Source organism: Lissotriton helveticus, chromosome 2_2 (assembly GCF_964261635.1).
Source record: "Lissotriton helveticus chromosome 2_2, aLisHel1.1, whole genome shotgun sequence".
Classification (NCBI taxonomy): domain Eukaryota; kingdom Metazoa; phylum Chordata; class Amphibia; order Caudata; family Salamandridae; genus Lissotriton; species Lissotriton helveticus.
The window spans coordinates 374,494,706-374,514,659 of NC_136060.1; the positions used below are offsets into that span (position 1 = coordinate 374,494,706).

A 19,954-nucleotide genomic window follows, 5' to 3' on the forward strand; every position below is an offset into this window, starting at 1 on the left:
GCTCTCTCAACTAAGTGAGCTGTGTACGAGTACCTGGGTTTCCACACTGTTAGTGCAGACAGTGTTTCCTCTTGCAGCACACTCAACTTCTTAATGACATTACCTTGATAACCCCCAGCTGTGCGAGCTCCCTTCTTATTCAAGTTAGGTGAGTACAAAAAAAACCTGAAGTTCAATGGGAACAAAACAAAGGTTAAAGTGACATTATAGTTAGGTATGGCAATAAGATCTTACTTTATGTTAAAAGCATTATAGTTTAGCCTTCTAATAATTAGCATACTCACATTTACCATACGATTAGGCCTCCCTAGTGTGTCACATGCACATGTCATCAGAAAAATCCCTACCATTTACTTTGATGGAGCATCTAGGCCAGAATAGGTTTCTGTTGTACCATTTGTTTTGATGCATGTTGAAGAGTGTCTAAGAGACCCCCTCATTGAGTGTAATGATGCTTCTGTTTCAGGTTTGATTGGCTCCCTCTTTTCCATCTTGCAATTTTACTCCTCTCCTCTGACGGGCGCTGCCTCGGATTACTATGGAAGGAGACGTGTCTTGATGATGACTGTGGTAAGTGTTATGAATCCTTCACTAATCAAAATCTGAATTTTAATTCTAAAACCTTCTCACAGTCTCAGAGCTGAGGTGGCTTGCTGGCAACTGAGGCTTCATGCATGCATTATTGTGAACCATCTGGGACAGAAAGGAATGACAATGTACTATAGTACTACAGTGAAGTCTTCTCTCTATTGCCCATCATGAAAGCCAAACTAATGTAATTATATAAAAAATAAAAGATTTTACAGAGTAAAATGTGAACTCTAGGGGTTTTGTTGCTCATTTTAAGGTCGAGACTACTACCTGACAGAACAAGCAGTCTGATTGTGAAAGACATGTGGTGGGCTTACCGGGTACATACAGGGACTTGCAGCCTGCCCATTGATTACTGTTGTTGGCTTTACTGTGACTCATTTGCCTACTTTTTATTTGTGTTCAAGATTGTCAATCTTGTGTTTGTCCCTCCGATACAGGATAGCCTTTTTACTCTCTCTGGCTAGCTTCTATGCTTCCAGCTTCTAGTCTCTAACCTTTTTGGGAAGTGAGAAATAAACTCTCTTTAGAGAATGAAGTGTTGTTCTGGGGAGGCGTCTTAATATACCCAAATACTCTTAAAGAGCGAAGTATCAACGTATCTCATGAGGGGCAGGGAGGTATGACACGTTCTAAAACAAATGCATGCCCAATTAGTGGCAAGCTATGGATTTTGATGTAGAAATGCATGTTCGGAGGTGTGCGCTGTGCATAGTTGCTGACAAAACCATTGAGACCTGCAAATGTCCCATGACATCCGTACCATGGCCAGAATGGTCAATGGATGAAACTGTGCATTGACTTAATTGGACCCATGGGTTAAGTACCTCTTAAAATGTGCACTACTAGAATATTAATCGATTACTTACGTAGGTGGACTGTGGTAACTTTTTTCCCCAGGCTGGCTGATTTCCTCAATCAAATATTTTGTTGCAAAGTATTCCAGCACGAATAGGGTGATATTCACTACCCATGAAATTACCACATTTCTTGAAATTCTAGCCACAAACATGTAAAATCAACCCTTTACCCCACCCTCAGAGTAATGGACATGTAGAAAGAGCCAATTGGATTACTAAGCAAACTATTCAGTTGGCCTTTAAATCACATGTTCACATAGTAGCTGCACTAGGGACATGATTGTGGTCTTATCTCACCACACCACACAACACAACAGGTAAAACCCCTTTCAAGCTCCTTTGAGGCAGACTAGCCATCACCAAATTGCAACCCTTTTGGTCCAAAGTGTGAGAGAGATGGGTCAACAAGTTTGGCAAAAGAAATAATGTTGATGCAAGAGTTTTAGTTTGTATGAAACGAGGGAGGATGCGTGAAATAATGAGTGTGTTCAAGAAGAGCACCAAGTAAGGACTTAGTATGCATTTGGCAAATCTCTTGAAAGAAAGTATAGCAAACCTCTGCATGTGATTGAAAGAAAGAGCACAGTACTTTTGTTGGAAACTGGTCAAAAGTGGTATGGTTCTTGTATGGTGTTAGTCCAACCAACTAGATCAGAACATAGTGTACCTTCTGCATCTGCAGTTAGTTCCTCCATAAGAGAATCCTTCAGTGCTCTAGTCTCTGATGTGCCTGTCTTGGACAGCAATGTGCCTGGCAAAAGTAGTACTCAAGCACAAAACCACATCTTGTGGAAGTCATTCTAGAAGAAAGACCGCTCCACCCTTGAGATTCAAAGACTATGTTTTGGCTAATTTGTTTCTTGTATTTGGGAGAAGATGTAGAATCTAGAAATGTGTAAGTCTGTTAATTCATTATACGTTTTATCCCTCATGTCACATTTCTCCCAGTTTCCTTTCTCTTTCTACCCTGTTTGTGCATGTGCGTGTCCCCAGCGTGTGTATGGTGGATGAACGTCTGATTTTGACAGTTGGTTTGGTCATTCTTTGTGAAGTATCACCATAAACAAGCATTTCCACTTACTTTTTGCCTCTTTATTACATATATATACTTACACACACATATATATTCACTGAAGGCAGACAAATATTAAAGTGACTTTATAGTTCAATATAGTAATAACATATTTCTTTGCATTAACAAAACCTTGAAATACACAGTGCATGGCAAGGGGGTGAACCGTGAGACCCCTCTACCAGGCCTAGGGGGCAGAGTATCTGTATATCCTTATATCTTTTTTTATCCTTTTTAGGTCGAGCATTCAAGACCTCTTGAATATACTTTAGTATTATACTCAGCTTTAGGCAAACCTTAAAAACCTGGCTCTTCCAACAGTAGATGAGCTGTCTTGCTGCTAGGTCTCTCATATGCTCTGTCTTGGGGTCAAGACAGTGCTGGGACACTCCGTGGAGTAGCTGTGCGCTCTACAAATACCCCATAACATATGTACTTTAAGGGATCTGGAGATCAGCCCTAGGACTTGTCTGCTTCCGCTAAGGGACTTTTTTTTTCTGTTCAACTGCCTTGATAGAAAACGACCAGTAGAGGTCAGTAAAATACCAGAATTGCTTTCTGCTGAGGGACTTTCTTTTTTTCCTTTTTCTGGCAACTGCCTCTATTTAACTTTCTTGATAGAAAACAACCAGCAGAGGTCAGTAAAATACCAGAATCACTTTAGCATTCTCGAGATTCCAGTCCGTAGAAATTGTCTTCCACAACCACCCGTAGAAAATAATATTCTTTTCAAATCTTGTATTTTCAGTGATATGACCACGAAGGCCCTGATTTTATATTAAAAACATAGCTTTTGACTATACCATTTCCAGCTGAAAGGCAATATTTCTCTCTATGTGTTCCCATTCCTGGCATGTCACGCAGTTTGGTGCTTACTTTCCCTCAATGTTAAATAACAGTAGATGTTTCAGCACCCAGGCTTATGTGCTGCATAACTAAATGCACATAAGGCCCCAAATGCGAGACTGATTGCATTGCATATGCTTGTCCTGAGGAGTTGGGAGTCAGTCCTGAGATGGCTACCACAACATCGTTGTTGATGTGGTGGCAGTCTTTCAGATCTTGTCTCGAGATCTGTCGGATCCACGGAACCCCTGCATCCCTAGATAATTATAAAATGTAAACCTTAATTTCTCAAAGAAACTACTGAACAGATTTGCACCAATTCACAAAAGCATGCTTTCTGGCCAAAACCTTACTTTCTGACAAATGTTATTACCCATTGATGGCCCCCACTGGGTAGTTATAGTTAGATAAGCATTCCAATAGGAAATGTGCTTTTTATGCTAATAACTTTGGCACACTTTGACGAATCTCCATAAAACTTTCCCAAAATAGTTATTTTTTGAAAAAGTTTGTTCATGGAAAGCTTCGTAGTGATCCGTCAAGTGAGGCAGAGGAAAAAAAGGGTAATCCCAAAATGCAAAATTCCAATGATTTTCCAGAGTCCTCCTTATGCGCTACAGCAAAAACTGCTTAACAGAATTTCACCAAATTTGTCAGGAAGCTAGATCTTGGGCCGCAAATTGCGCTTTATGGGATTTGGTGTAAATCCATTCCATAGTTTTTGAGAAATGAAGGTACAAAAATATTTATATATCCGGATGGTTGGGTTCGACGGACTCTCACGATAGTCCATCAAACCAAATTTAAAAATAAATAGCGCGTTTTAATTGGCCCAGTGAGCTTTTTTTCCTTTTAGGCAATTCGCTGCCGCTGAAGTCAGACTCTTACTGGAGCGAGCGCTCTGATTGGCTGCTATAAAAAGTTAGAAAAATGTTGCGCGCAGTCATTACAGGACTCTGAGACTTAGACCCTCGTCCTGAAGTAAATAAAAAAAATACCTATATAAGGGGGCAGGGTATGGATACCCTTTCCCCCTTAGTCCCCAACAGGGGGACCCAAATTGAAAAAAAAATGCAATTTTTGCCTTGATCTAATGGCACTCCCACAGGATCCAATTTGTTTTGTTTTTGAAATGGCGGCCCACTCTGCATTGTTTTAGGGCAGGGGGTGTGTGACCCCGTCCTTGAGCTGCTTGAGCCCCTGTGACACCATCCCTCTGGCTCAATTTACTTATTTAGTGGAGTGGGTACGCTGCTCCTCCTCCCCTAGCCATATTCAGTCTTGGGGACACAATCCCCCAGGCCCAATGTATTCATAAGGGGAAGGCCCTCCTCCCTGAACCGTTTTCAGCCCTGGGGACCCTATCCCACAGGGTAGAATTTTAATATAATGGAGAGCGGCCTTCCTCCTTCCCCATGTCTTTAAAAAGCCCTGGGGACCCCAGGCCCTCTACTTTTTTTTTTTTTAAAAGGGGGGCTCATGCCCCCCACCCACCCACCCACCCACCATGAGCCTTTAATCCCACCCACCCACCTTGAGACTTTAATGACCCGGGGACACCAGCCCCATGGGCCAGCTCACTTGCTGTAACCCCGGAACACATCCGTTTCCATGTCTTTGAATGCACAGCAAATGTGACAAGATAAGAACAATATGTTAAGGCCTGTTTACAGAAAGCAAGCACTCGTGGAAGAATTCAGTATACAGGCTTTGCTCCATGGGAGGGACAAAAAACATGCTGGACAGTCTAAAACAAATAAAGCCAACAAATCGAATGCAAGCACATGTTCTTTATTTATTTATTTAGGATTTGTAATACGCATGGCTGCCTCAGCAACGGGGCGTCCCAGCGCAACCAGAGACCCGATAAAAAGAGCGAGAGAGCACAGCCTAAAAAACTAAACATCAGAGAGTGGAAAAAAACCAAGTTTTTATGGCTTTGCGAAACGCCAAAAGATTGGAAATAGCTCTAATGTGTGCTGGGAGCGAGTTCCAAAGTTTTGCCGCTAAAAAGCGGAAGGAACGGCCCCCTGCCCTTGGTCTTCGAACACTAGGAGCACAGACAAGTGCAAGGTCTGCAGAACTCAGTGCTCGACCAGGCACATAAGGTGTCAGCAGGCAAAAGAGACCACCCGGGGCTTGATGCATCAGAATCTTATGTGAGATACACAGCACCATAAAGTGGACGCGTTTCTCAATCCGTAGCCAATGAAGCTTGGGGACCACATGTGCCACCGGGCAGATTTTAGGTAGGGCCACCAGAAGATGTGCTGCAGCGTTCTGGACCCTCTGTAAGCGTTTGATACTGGCCTTGTTGGCACCCAAATACAGAGAGTTACCGTAGTCAAGCCTAGAGAGGATGGACGCCTGAACAATGGTTTGACGAACTCCAGGGGGAAAAAAAACAAGTAAGGGTCTCAACCCTCGCAAGAGCCCGAAACAGACAGCGGCAACAGCTTTTGTCTGCTTCTCAAACGTTAGTCCGTTGTCAAACCACATGCCCAGGTTCTTCACAGCCTCCCTAGGAGCCAATGTTAAGCAATGGACGGCATGCATTCTTCGGTCAGCTTTCATAATGTCCCCAAGAAGTCTTTAGTAGCCAGACTGCTGCGCTGACAGGTAGACTTCGACCTCAACAGTGAATACTGCAGTGCTGAAATTAGTTTTTCTTAGGAACGCTCCAGGCTCACACATTAATTTATTTACCCAGTCATACAGTCACACCACTGCTTCTTTACAGCGAGTGCCTGACGGGCATTTTGATTGGCTCCCGTCTGTGTAGTGGGTGCCGTAGCTGCTGCATTAGGCCTTACTGTGCTGTGTAGAGCGCATGCGCACGGAGCTCTGCCACATTTACGAAAACAGGCGCGCTTGACCCGGTGACAGCACATGTTGACAGGTTCTGGTGAGACGTTACATTTTTTTGCCGAATTCCGCGCTTCGGAGAAAAGTCAACATTGCTAATTGTATAGTGTAATAAACCGTGTTTGCCTTTACATTGAAGCAAAGGCTTCATTCCGAATCTGACCTTGAATATCTGCAAATGTGAAGAAAGTGTTTTGGTGTTCACTGTTAATAAACAGATGCCTCCCGCTCTTTCCACAGGTGGGTTTGATCTCATCCTATGCCATCTGGGCCGTTTCGAGAAGTTTCCTGGTCTTTCTGGTCTCACGTGTGGTTGGAGGTTTGAGTAAAGGGAACGTCAGCCTGTGCACGGCCATCATCGCCGATTTACCCTCGTCGAAGGCCCGCAGCAAGGGAATGGTGAGTTCACTTCTGTCAGAGCTGGGGATGAACTGGGAGTGACGGCAGAAAGGGGCGGAGTCACAGAGGCAGCGTCATGAAGAAATAAACCAATTACATTACTTTATTGGTGTACAAAATCTACCCCAAAAATCATTTACAATATGGAAACGTGATGGTAAATCAGTTATGGCTTACTTAATTATTAGATAGACTGAATAATATGGTAGCTTGAGGGGTGAAGCACCTGCTACAGAGATACTGGGAATACATTGGTGGCTAAAGAATTTGTGGGTGAGCTCTAAATGCATTCTGTGGTATCGTATCGTATCGTAAGGGATGCTTATAGAGCGCACTGACACCATGGGTTTCCTGGCGCTGGTTGGAAGTAGAGGAGGCAGAGAAATTAACCAGATTGGGGAAAAAGCCAAGTTTTTAAAGATTTACGAAAAAGTGTCAAAGAGTTAGAAATTTTAAGGGAGAGGGGGAAAGAGTTCCAAAGCTTGGGGGCCAGGTATGCAAATCTCCGGCCTCCGGATCTGCAGAGCTTATAAGAGGGAACAGTCAGGAAGTGAAGATGGGAAGATCTCAAATTGCGGGACGGGCAATAGGGTCGGATGAGAGATTTTACAAAGGTGGGACAGAGACCGGCCAGAGATTTGAAAGTGAGGCAGCCGATCTTGAAGGCTGCCCTAGAAGCAACAGGGAGCCAGTGGAGTTTGACGAGAAGGGGCTTGGCAGATTGCCACTTGGGGATCCCTAAGGCCAGTCTCGCCGCCTGATTTTGGACCACCTGTAGTCTGCCCACCGATGTTTTAGGCAGACCATGGTAGATCGAGTTGGAAAAATCCAGGCGGGAGAGGACGAGGGCCATGATGACCTGCAGGAGGGCATCGGGTGTCAAAAGATATGCCACTTTCCTGATCCTGCGCAGTTGGTAGATGCAGGACGAGACCACGGTCGCCACCTGCGGCCCTAGGGATAGGGCGGAGTCAATAGTGACCCCCAAGCTCTTCACTGAAGCCACAGGGGTGGGAGAAGGGCCCAATTCCACCGGCCAGAATTGGGGCCCCCAGAAAGTGGAGCTCCTACCAGGAAGGAGGAGCTCCGTCTTACCGGGGTTCAACTTTAGCTGGTTATGGCCCATCCACTGGAGAATATGGGACATAGCTGACTGAAAGTTGGGAATAGCAGAGGGGGAATTAAGAGAGAAGATAAGCTGCAGGTCGTCCGCGTAATTAAACACGGTGACGTCCCACAGCCTTAGAGAGAGAAGAAGAGGGCGAAGATAAAGATTGAAAAGAAGAGGAGACAGAGAGGAACCCTGGGGGACCCCACAGAGCAAATGCTCTCTAGGAGCCCTGAAAGCACCCAGGCTTAGGGTCTGAGACCTGCCCGTCAGGAAGGATCTGACCCAGGCCAGAGCCAGGCCCTGGATGCCAGCCTGCTCGACACGGCGGAGAAGGATGTTGTGATCCACCGTGTCGAAAGCGGCTGACAGATCTAACAATACCAGGGCCTGGGGGGTGCCCCTGTCAACACCGTCCCTCAGGGCGTCCAGCACGGCCAAGATCACTGTCTCCGTAGAGTGGCCGGGTCTGAAGCCAGCTTGGTTGACCTCGAGGAAGTTGGAGCTTTCGATAAACTGTGAGAGACAGGTGGTGACGTGGGCTTCCAGGATTTTTGAAAAGAAAGGTAGAAGGGAGATGGGGCGGTAGTTTGCCGGAGCGGCGGGGTCAGCCCCCGGCTTCTTCAAAAGAGGCACCAACACGGCCTCCTTGAAGGAGCCCGGCACCGTCCCGGAAGAGAGGGAAGAATTTAGCAGGGGGAGGATACAGTCAGGTAGAGTATGACAGATGTCCCTCAGAATAGAGGGAGGGCAGCAGTCATCCGGGGATCCCGACTTGATGCGGGTGGCAAGAGTGGCCAAAGAGGTGGGGTCTAGGAGAGGGAATTGTGTAAAAGAAGAAGTGTTGTGGGGAGGGGGAACAGATCCAGCGCCAGGAGCCATAACAGGGATGGTGTCCTTAATCAGTGCGATTTTTTCAACGAAAAAAGTGCTGAGGGTATTACATGCTTCCTGTGTAGGGGCCTGAGTGGGAAGCGTCCTGGGGTCGGAGGTGAATTCATTAAGGATTTTAAAGATTTCCTTAGACTGGCCAGGAGCAGATGAGATTTTACCAGAGGCATAGGTTTTTTTGGCAGCCAGAATAGCAAGTTTATACCCATTGCGGGCAGCCACGTAGGCGTCTCTGCTCACAGGGCTGTAGTCTCTCCTCCACTTGCGCTCAAGCTGGCGAAGTTCCAGATGGAGGGCTTTTAGGTGGGGGGTAAACCATTTGTGGGAGTTACTGTGCCGGGATTGGGGGAACTCAGTGAGGGGAGCAAAGATGTCACTGGCTGTAGTAAGCCAGTCTGCCACGAGGCCGTGGAGCTCGTCGATACCAGTGTCATTAGGTGGCAGAGGATAGGTTTGGGACAGGTGAACCAGTAGTTTGGAGGGATCGACAGCCTTCCACTTGCGGGCCCTGCCATTCTCCCGTGGGGGGACCTTAATCTGGCCGACCGCTGAAAAGGTGGTATCGATCAGGCAATGGTCCGACCACACACAAGGTGTTATTAGTGGGCAAGAGGACGTGACTCCGTGGGTCCAAACATGGTCGAGGATGTGGCCACCCTTGTGGGTGGCAGACCTGACTAGTTGGTTGAAGTTCAGGTTTGAGAGACCCTCGAACAGTTCGGAAGCATGTGGGCCGGCGTCCACGTGTTGAAACCAGTAATTAAAGTCCCCAATGATGATGATACGGGACGAGCAGGTAGCAATACTGGTTAGCTGATCGATGAAGGATGAGGGAAAGGACGGCATGGAATGGGGAGGACGGTATAGTAACACGACAGTAACTGCGCCTACCTCGGTCCCCAGGCTGAGAACCAGGGTGTCTACATCCGGTAGAGTCATGGCCGCAGAGGCAATAATCTTAAGATCCTTGCGTATTACCGCTGCCACCCCTCCCCCGGTGCGGCCCCCTGATCGGTTGTTGTTGATTATAAAGTAATCAGGGGGTAACGCAGCCAGAATGTCTGGGAGAGAGTCGTCTGTAAGCCAAGTCTCAGATAACAATAAGACGTCGGGGCTTTCAGACATAAGAAGATGCAGGATGTCGGTTTGGTGCTTGACCATCGAGCGGGTGTTCAGGTATAGGACCCGGATGGACGACTCGGGGGGAGCCGGGACGGTAAATGATGGTTTTGGAGCAAGCTTAGGGGTTGCAGTGCCTGCAATGCCAAGTGAGGTAATGCGGGCCCAGGTGTCGGAGGAGAGAGGGCAGGCCGAGGCGTGTAGGCGCCTGAGCGCGGAGGACGAGTAAAGATGGGAAGTGACAGCACTACTGGCCCCTGGGCCCGTCCGGCCGCGGACGGGCGCAGACGGGCTTAACTCTGGCGCAACTCCGGCGCGCAGCCGGCGCGCCCGCTGCGCTCGTCCGCTGCGCTGACGCATGAGGAGCGTTTAAGTAGGCGGATGACGAGGGTGGGGGGCGGAGTCAGCAGGGCGGGTGGGAGGCGATTTTAAAAAGTAAAGAGCAAGCCAGCCGCTCGTAATCAGCGGGGCGAGGGACTGCTTGTCTTCAGCAGGAAGGAGGTAGGTTAAAAACAAATGCGCCAGCAGTCTCGCGCTAGCCCTCTGCCACCGGGCTCCACGCAACACTGAAGCACAAGGAAGAGAAGCCTAAGTAGGCGGATGACGAGGGTGGGGGGCGGAGTCAGCAGGGCGGGTGGGAGGCGATTTTAAAAAGTAAAGAGCAAGCCAGCCGCTCGTAATCAGCGGGGCGAGGGACTGCTTGTCTTCAGCAGGAAGGAGGTAGGTTAAAAACAAATGCGCCAGCAGTCTCGCGCTAGCCCTCTGCCACCGGGCTCCACAAGTCACAAGTCTGACACTTCATAAAATGAGTTCACAGGGGCAATATGCCTTCTACGTGGCATATATGATGTGTAAGTGTGAGTAACATGTTTCTGTTTTATCCAAGATAGCTCAGTGGGTTAATTATTTTGTTGTAGAGACCCTGTCTTACTTGCAAATCGCGAGTTACAACCATGGTAAAATAGCTGTTAGTTATTTCCCCGTTTCAAACAGCAAGGCATAGGTTTGAAATATTGCATGTTTAAACACAATTTTTAGTTCAATAAACATTGTGATGAATGGATTCCAATTGATAGTAATAAACACTTATCATTAAGTTCCAATCAATCACTTTTTTACAAAATACTACATAGTAATTATTATTATTATTGTACCTACATAACTAGAAATATATCTGGTAATTCTACAGGGCATGCAAAGGACTAAATATCTTTAAAATGCTCGTTGGTAAGTTACACTGTAGGAACGTTTTCTTTCTCCTCATAGCTGCCAAGCTCTCCATTTGCTTATGTGACATTTCCACGTTTTCAGTGTACACGTGTGACGTTTACATGCTTTCAATGTAACGCACGTGTGACATTATGGTGATTTATGTGTGACTCCGAGTGACACTTTCGCATGAGTAAAACACACCAATTAATAATTGCTCATTGAGAGAAGTTTCAGAAACTGTTTTCTACTCGATGAAGAAATAGTCTTAAAATGGCAACAGTTCATGACAAAAACCTACTTCCAAAAGCGGTCCCACTTGGAATAGATACAAAGGAGAGTGTATCCTTCGCTATACCAAAGAAATAAAGACAAACAGTGTGCACTATACCAAGGGGAGATGGCCCCAGTAATACATCTGTCACCACTTGACTCAAAAATGTAAGTGACATCAGGCATTTAAGTGATTGCTCCATTAAGGTCAACGGGAATGAAACGTTTTGGAGGGGGCATATAGGCTTGAAAAGCGGGTGACCCCTTTAAAGTCTATGGAGGCATATTGTTTGTCAGACAGGCGACTATAGCTAAAAAGAGTGTAACTCTCGCCAAATGTGTCTGGTATACAATAGGCCCACCTTGATCAAGACTGCGTTGCAGTAGAAACGTGTAACTAGATTAAAATACCTGCTTGAAGGAATATCCAGAGTGAGTGCTTTATTTTTCGCTGAACACTGTATTTTTATGTCCGGTGTGCTCTGCCGGCTGTAGCGCTCCAACTACCATAGGGCGAGGGTGAACAATATATATGTATATATTTCCTTCTAACATTTGATAGCTCAGTCCCTTTTGAGCAAGATTGTTCCCAAGGTTGCAGTGGTGTCCGGCAGCCAGACAATGAGTCGAAAAATCAAAGCAGTACTTGTAAATGCACTACAAACATCCCTGTATGAAGAGAGCAATGTATCGTAGCAAACGCTACCTTTGAGAAGAACTTTACAGGAGAAGCAGAGCTCCGCTGTAATGAGCTGTCACAGGCCCCACAGCAAGGAAGGGCACTCTCTAGAAAGCTGAGAGTGGCAATTAATACTCCCAGGGCAATGCAGGGGCAGGCCCACAGACAGGTGCAGAGAGTGCATTTCCAACTCACTTTAAACCATGTTTTCTAGCTCTCTTGGTCCAGACTGCTCTTTCCTCTGCCAAAAGATGCTGCCTCCCCCCATTGCCCCATCCTTCTGTGCAAGCATTCGATCCCAGAGCTGCAATGTGTTTTACCCTCAGCCAAGTTGTGAAAACTGACATTTCTTCCAAGTGAGCATCTGCTATCAATGATGCCTCATCACCCACCTCTCCATGATGGTGGAGAAGCGTGGCTCAGTGGTTAGAGGCGGCAGACCCGGAAGCTGGGATCGACAGTGGACCAGGGTTCGATTCCCCGCCTCAGCGGGTCTCGGGCTCATAAATTCCACGGTCTCGACAATTCTCGCTCCGGTGCCTACTCGACTCACGGGGTCACACTCTGCGACTCTGGGCAATAGCTTGCTTAATCTCCACTTCGGCCCCTCGCGGCGGGATGCCTGGCTTTCACCCTGTGGACACCCTGCCGGGGTTTCTCACAGGGGAATATCAGGACGGGTTCCCTAAGCAAGCGCCAGGATGCCCTTTGGGTGACAGGTCTGCGCTATATAAGTACACCTACATTTACATTTACATTTACATGAAGGGACCTTGAGGATTAGGGAGTAGACGCATTGGCACGAAGATTCAGAATTTGTTTTAAGGTATGTGAAGGTGGGGCTCTAGGGTGCTGGTACCCACCTGGAAATGGAAACCTAAAAAGTGCTGGTACTCGCTATCCAAGAGTAGCTCTTTACTAATGAGAAGTGCTGGTGCCCTCTCATTATAAGTAGTAAACCCCTGCTGAGAAGGGCAGGTACTCTCCCAGTCAAATTAAAGCTCAGGTACTGAGGGTCTGTCCATTTGAAGCACTGCCCCCCATACTCACATGCTGTCATCCCTACAGTGATGTCAGGTAACTGCAGCTCCCCTGCAAGCAGTAGGTGATTGGCTCTCAAAGAGATGAGAATCTGGCCAATAAGGGCGTGACTGACAACGACAAGGTGTCTGTAGGAAGTCTGGCTGCGAATACCTCCCCCACCACAAAGTCCAGGACTGCACCATGGCTTGTCCCACAGTTCGCAACCGTATACTGTTGTGGCGACTCGGCATTTCTTGCAATGTTAAAAGGTGCTACACTTCCTGGTGTTTACCTTTCATGAAAGCTGATGTAGTGATTTAGGAGTTTACATCACACTCACTCAGGCGGAGAGAGCAGCTCACTCCTGCAAACTGTTTTCAGATTGATTCTCGGTCGCCGCATTTCTCTGACCGTTTAGAATCTTTCCCCTGCTTAAACTTTCAAAATAGCTGCTGCAATCCCAGCCCCCTATCCGTTTTTTACAGCAGGAGTGCATGTTTCAGGTTGGCACTGTGCAGAGGGTGGCAGTGAAGAGAACAGGCATGCTTTGGCTGGGACAGAAAGTTTTAAATATCTACTGACCAGTTGTGTTGAACTTTTAGAGAGGTTGTGTTCAGTACTTGGGTTTTTAAAGGGTCCATTTTGTAAGTATTGTTCAGATCAGTACCTCTGAACTCCAGTCTTAGCCACAGACCGGAAGACTGGATTACCATTTTAGTACGCATAGCTGTCAGGGTCTCCTCCGCTCGTCCTGATCTGATCCCAGCTGTCCCTGGGCTTTGACTGTCCCAGAGCCAGTCAATCCTTCTCCAATCAGAGCAGTCTAGGATAGGTGACATGGCGATGGGAGAGTTCTGCCGCTGCGGAGTGAGCAGACGTATTGGTAAAAAGCCAGTCACTTGATCAATAAGAGGAGGAGGCACCAAGACGATCCGCCCAGTCGTCCTGGGAAGGCCACACCAAAACGCTGCTACTGCAGTTCCGTTAGGATCTCTTGGGTGATATGACACTACTCTGCATCATAGTATCAGCAGCAACTGCATCAATGGTGCCAGGCAGCAATGAGCTGCAATACAACACAAAAGAAGCTGGCCTGAGCATCTGTGCAAGGCGCTGAGACTGTCGGCAGTCAGCCTATAATTAATCCACATAGTGTGACAGTCTTGGGCCATGCAGTGATGTGACAAAATTAGCAAATTCGTTAGTCTGACCCGAAATGCGTGGCAGTTGGTAGGCCCGTCTCTTGACGGGCTGCCGGATGTTTAGTCAGTCCAATTTTGATGTTCCAGATGTGCTGAGTTTAATCCTTAACTGTTCCTAGTCAGGAAACCACTTGAACAAATGGGATTCGTTTGTCTGTGAAGTGAGCCCTAACTGCTGCTGGTTGCTGAGGTATAGACCTTTCTGCTGCTGTTCACAGAGAAGTGCATTGAATATGCGGATGCCTAGGTAGAAATCCCAGTGTCGGCACACTGTAGCAGGACACAGACGGAATGATTTGCTAGGTCCAGCCCAGATCCCGGTTTTAACTTAAGAACAGTTGGCAGAGCCACACTCTGACCAATTCCTACCTTTTGTTAGTGCTTTCCACAGTCCATAATGTCTTGGCTGCCATATATTGTTGCATACGTCATGAAATTGTGTCTCTTGTCACACTTATGATGTGTATATGTACATTAAGGGCACCCAATGACCACCCCATGACTTTTATATATATATTTTTTAATCCCCCAAATAGGGGACAAACTTCCTGGCCGTGGTGGTAAGACGTGTGCCAACGCCAAATTCTTTTTGGGTAGCAGTAAACTCCCCAATGAAGCAGCCTGATGCTCACTTCCTGACCGTCTCATTAACATGCAAGTGATCTCACACACTTATCGGATAAGCCTCTGGGGGAGGGTTGTCCTGGACAGCCAGTCAGGCTGAGACTGGTCTGGCACCCAGCGATAGAAACTTTATAATGTGTAGATATATGGTTGTGGGATGTTTACATTCAGTCCATGCTGATACCAGCATCCAAAAGACAGGTACCTTAAACCTGCATTTTGCTTGTAGTTGTTTCCCAAATTTCCAAAATACACTGCAACCAGTTTATCACCTGTGGGCACCCTAAACGCATAGAAAATTCATACATGCATGGTACCCATGCTCTTAAGACCCAGAGGAACACATTTGGACGTCAAGTCTTGGCAGAGATATGTTCCTGTATGAGGAAGACGGGGGAATTACTGTGTGCTGGAAAAAGTGCTAAAAATCTGCCAGACTTCCTGTTCAATGTGATCTCCCGGCCTGCCAATCAGGGGGTGGGAGATCTAACACACAGTGATAGCAATCTTAGGATGCGTAGATGTTTAAAATGTATGATTGTGGTAGGTTTCCATACAGCCCAGTGGTGATGACCATAAGACAAGCTCTCTAAAGCGGGATTTCACACGCAGCTGTTTTTCAAATTTCCAGAATGCACTGCATGGAATTAATTACCTGTGGGCACCCTGAAACCTTAAAAAAAAATATGCATGTCTGGTACCCCAACACTCAGAGCAACAAATATAGTGATCAAGATTTAGCATTAATATGTTCCTGAGCAAGGGACGTTTTTACATGTTTTGGAAAAAAGATTGCTAAAAATCAGACATATGTCATGTTTAGAGTGTTTTCCTGATCAGCCAGTCATGCCAAGGGTGGTCCGGCTTTCACAGGTCAATTCTTTAGGTCACACATAATTAGAAAAAATGTAAAGTTTACACGTTCCATATAGTCTTGTTAGACATCAGACATCAAATGAACAGTGCACCACGAGCAATGATTCTGCCACAGTTTTAATGTTGCATAATTGATTGTGCAGACTACTTTCCATAAGGAATCCCACACATATATGGTATATGCGAACTCCAGACATTCAGTGAAACATTTTCTTGGTTAGTGTTTAAGGGTTTATGTATGTTCATTTGAAAACTGCAACTAAATAGTGACCAAATTTGTAAAAAAAATAAAATATATCCACATTTTTCATTATATCCTCAAGGAGTAATGAGCTATTGATGCAGGGTTTGCAGCAATACATAACCCTGAATGTGCCCAAAAAACATATTGTTTATATGGGTGCTCATTGAGACCAAATAGGTACATGTGCTTGAAAAACCTAAGGCCAGTTTTTTCTTGACAAACGAGCTTGCATAGAGGTGTGCAAACAACCCCGGCAGTGAAAGGATGAACTATTCCTCTTTCTGCTGTTCTACTTACTCTTTGTGAGTTGTGTTCGGTCACTATAAACTGTGTTCCTGTATGAATTGGCAAACCATGGGAAATATTCAAGTCTGGCCTTTGAATTTTTACCTGCTTTTCTAAAAATCATGTGTATGGCAGCCGCAGAACATATTCCTAGGGTTATATTTGGTACGATATAGCCCTGGAGTGGATTGTCCTACCTCTTGCCAGGCTTAGTTATTGCAATCAAGGTCCATGGATGTAGCAGTCCACATCCCTCACTGTCACTGTGTGATGCTCAGCAGTCCATTTGCTTGGCAGCAGCACACAGCACTGGAGCGAGGGCCTGGCGATGTGAAATGTCGCATATTCAGAGCAGGTGGGTAGAACTGCAGCTGCATTACTGAGAAATGTGGAATAGATAAGACAATAGATTGTCTGTGTGCAACTGATATACTCTTTTCAGTAATTAAAAGGCAATAGTCATTTTTTTTCAGTGTGCCAGTATGCTTGTTATTCCTTCAGTGAGCACTGTTACCAGAGGGTTGTGCTTGGGATCTGGAGCTGCAGCACCAGCTGTCTGATAATGCATAATGTGATTTTGTGCAAGTCGATTAAAACGCTTTATTTAAATTAACTATAATTGGTAAATAAATTAACATTCAAAATGTCATTAGCGCCTTGTGGAAGTGCCATGGAGTGAAAGCCTACTTCATCAGCCAGCAGCGACTCCTGTTTTGCAGGTACAGCAAGTGAACATCTGGAAGCTGTAAAATACTTCATGCACCTGGAAAAAAGTGTCTAGTTTAAGTAGGGATACCCACTACCCTAGAAGTAAAAGCAAATTCCAAGGCAAAAACATCTTTATCGTAGATCCACTTCTGCCTACCACAGACTGATAGAAAACCAGCAATGAACTATGTAGACCACTGTGAAATTACTAGTGCACAGGCATGTCAGAACACTTCATCCCAGGGCTAATATCAATGGCCACCAGCAGCCAATGAGAATGGACTTAAGAGAGGACTTTCTACTGAATTGTTGGAAGGGGCTATAAAGTTGCTAAAGCGACCAATAAGTTGAATAAGTGGCCTGCCACCTGCATTGTACTACAGCGTTTTAAAGATGGTGGCACATGTGGGTGTTTAGGTGGAAGTCTACTACAGGGTGGAGGGGCTTCAGCCCTCCGTTACAGCTCAAACTAGCGGGTTCACAGTAATGCAGGGACAGTCTGGTACTTTGGAGTACCAGCCATGCAACAGCGCCAGTTGGCCAAGGAACAGATTTGAAGGCTTCTGTGATGGATCTGGACTCAGAGATGCGTAACTCTTCAAGTATTCTGCAAAATGAAGTTTGGAGGCAGATATAGAGTGGGGGCTGTGGATCCAACCCACTCAGATACCATCTAAAAGTGAGAGCATTTTAACATTGTTCTTTGCCACCCTACACTCAAACTAAGACACGAATAAAGGGTGAGCGAAGTGAGCAATCTATGACTAGCGATCTATAATGTGGTTTTAGGTCTGTGCTCGATGCTCAAGTGCATGGTACATTGGCCAGGCTCTAAGAGTTATCAGCAGCCGTATTCCTCCAAATGCAAAGTCCTCCATACGGAGACTCCTCTGCCACCCCCGAAACAAGTCCTGACTCCAGACAGAAATGAAATCCTCAAAACTAGGACATGAAGATAGCAAACCTCCTTCTAATAACATAAATGCACAACTTTTAATTTTTCCCCTCAGGATCCTTTAAACCAGGTGTCTTGGGACACTTTCACTTTGATCAGAGATACCAAACTACTAGAATCAGCCATCTGTTAGTGGGATACCAGGTGGTTGGCCCAGGATTTCAGACAAGTTCCCACAAATTAAAAATTATGGGATTGCTGCTGTGCTTCAATATTAAATTTTAACCCCATGTTATAACATTTTGTCAAAAATGTAGATATAACACAAACTACACATTATTATTAATATAGTTTTAAATAAGAGATAAAATTTAGTTTTTTTGCATTCTTGGCATAAATGACCTAAACATTTTTCCTAAATAATTTCCATAATACTCGTCTCGAAATAAGGGCAGTGCTATGGCAAGGTAATTCTAGGCAGTCTCTGAGAGCACTAATAGCAGGGGGTGCTGGGTTAGCCCATGAAAGTATTAGATATGTCCCCACTGACTGGTGGAAGGGGCCACTAAGTTTACTTTTCTGTTCTGTACCAACAATTCTTGCTCTGGCCCGGTCAAAATGGTAAGTTAATTTGGTAGAACAATTGCTTCTGAATGGCATTAGCTATCTGCCATCTGTTGAAAATTGTATTAGAAATGGGCCTGGTGTGTTCACTGTTTAATGCTCTTGTGCTTTGCATTACAGGCGATGATCGGCATTGCTTTCTCTCTTGGGTTCACCATAGGGCCTATGATTGGAGCTTACTTTGCTATGGACACAGCTAGCGGAGAAACTTTCTATGTGCGACCAGCACTACTCGCGCTGCTCTTGGCTACCATCGACCTGTTGTTCATTTTTCTTTTACTTCCAGAGACGCTTCCTAAAGAAAACCGGGTAAGAACTGATACTGTTTCTGCAGCCATAACAATTATGCATGTATTTAGTTGTATGTACTTAAGCACAAAAGCCAGTTAAGGCACAATGGACTATTATGCACAGAGAGCATGTACCATCCTGGGTTATATCTGGATAGTCAGGAAATTATTCAGGATTGTGTTCAATATAGAGGAGAGGGGAGGGAGCACTAGGAGGACATTATTGGTGACTGGTTGGGTGTTATTGAAGAGGAGAGGCTTTAGTTTCTTGTGACATAACAAAACCTAAAGGATAAACATGTGATTGAAGAAATATGTAGTGGACCTTTCTCAAACTTTAAGAGCTCTGTCAAGGTTTTTATCAGCATTTAGTTTTATTTGTGCGCGTTTGCCATTTCATTTCAATGCTCAAGGGCATCTGCTGAGGCCTCCTTTACCATGCGTCAGATAGGAAACTATTTACCTGCTAATTGTGGGCAAAAGCCATTCAGTCTGATGTACATTGATGAAGGTGTGAGGCAGAAAATTATCCCTTTCAAAAACATACAACTTAACATAACTTGATATCCGTAACTGCAAAGCTGCCCATTTTACATTATAGTCAAGAGAAATGTTTTATGAAGTTATAGTTGTTCTCCAATTTGTTTGGGAGAAAGAGGAGCTTGAGTGCCTTCTAAACTCCCCTAGCATAAGAACTACATTTTCCAGAAGTTTAATTTTGAGAGGTTTTGTACCTAGCACCCCAACTCCAGGCCAGAACCTTTTGGTTTGCACAAAACTTTTCCCAATCTGCACAGCCAAGTCCAGTGTTTTGTAGGATTTCCCTGGTGATCCCAGAGAGAGTAATTTGGTTATTCTGCCAGCTAAATCAAGTACTATCACCCAATCTTGGTTCTTTGCAATACTGCAGTAATATAGTCACTGTCTATCGCACATCTCACCCAGTACAAATTCTTTGTCAATCAATGCAGCCAAATGTAGGGCCTCCCATAAGTCTTGTATGTACAGATTTATTGCAGATCTACCCAACCCCAGTCAGATTTTACCGTAGGTATTAATCAGTGCATATAATTTCTCGATCTACCCAATTTAATCCACTGTCTACATACCATTGCTCTAATCTAGTGCAAATACGTTGCAGATCCACTCCAGTCAGATCTGCGTCTGTTCAACATTATGAATAATTTATGATCAGTTCTTGATCTTCCAAATTGCATTAAAGTGTTCACCAGTGGTCTTTTCCATTATAAATCCTTCAGTAAGCTGCCCTG

The 19,954-nt window shown here is 45.5% G+C and overlaps 1 protein-coding gene across 1 annotated transcript in view; it reads left to right on the forward strand.

Annotated features, from left to right (window-relative positions):
- The window catches only part of SLC75A1 (solute carrier family 75 member 1), a 182,601-nt gene that overhangs the window by 64,995 nt on the left and 97,652 nt on the right, over window positions 1-19,954 (forward strand). Inside the window, exons 4-6 of the mRNA XM_078678564.1 lie at window positions 467-570; window positions 6,475-6,633; window positions 18,514-18,702. Of these exons, the coding sequence (XP_078534690.1) occupies window positions 467-570; window positions 6,475-6,633; window positions 18,514-18,702 (452 nt within the window). The remainder of the gene's footprint in view (window positions 1-466; window positions 571-6,474; window positions 6,634-18,513; window positions 18,703-19,954) is intronic.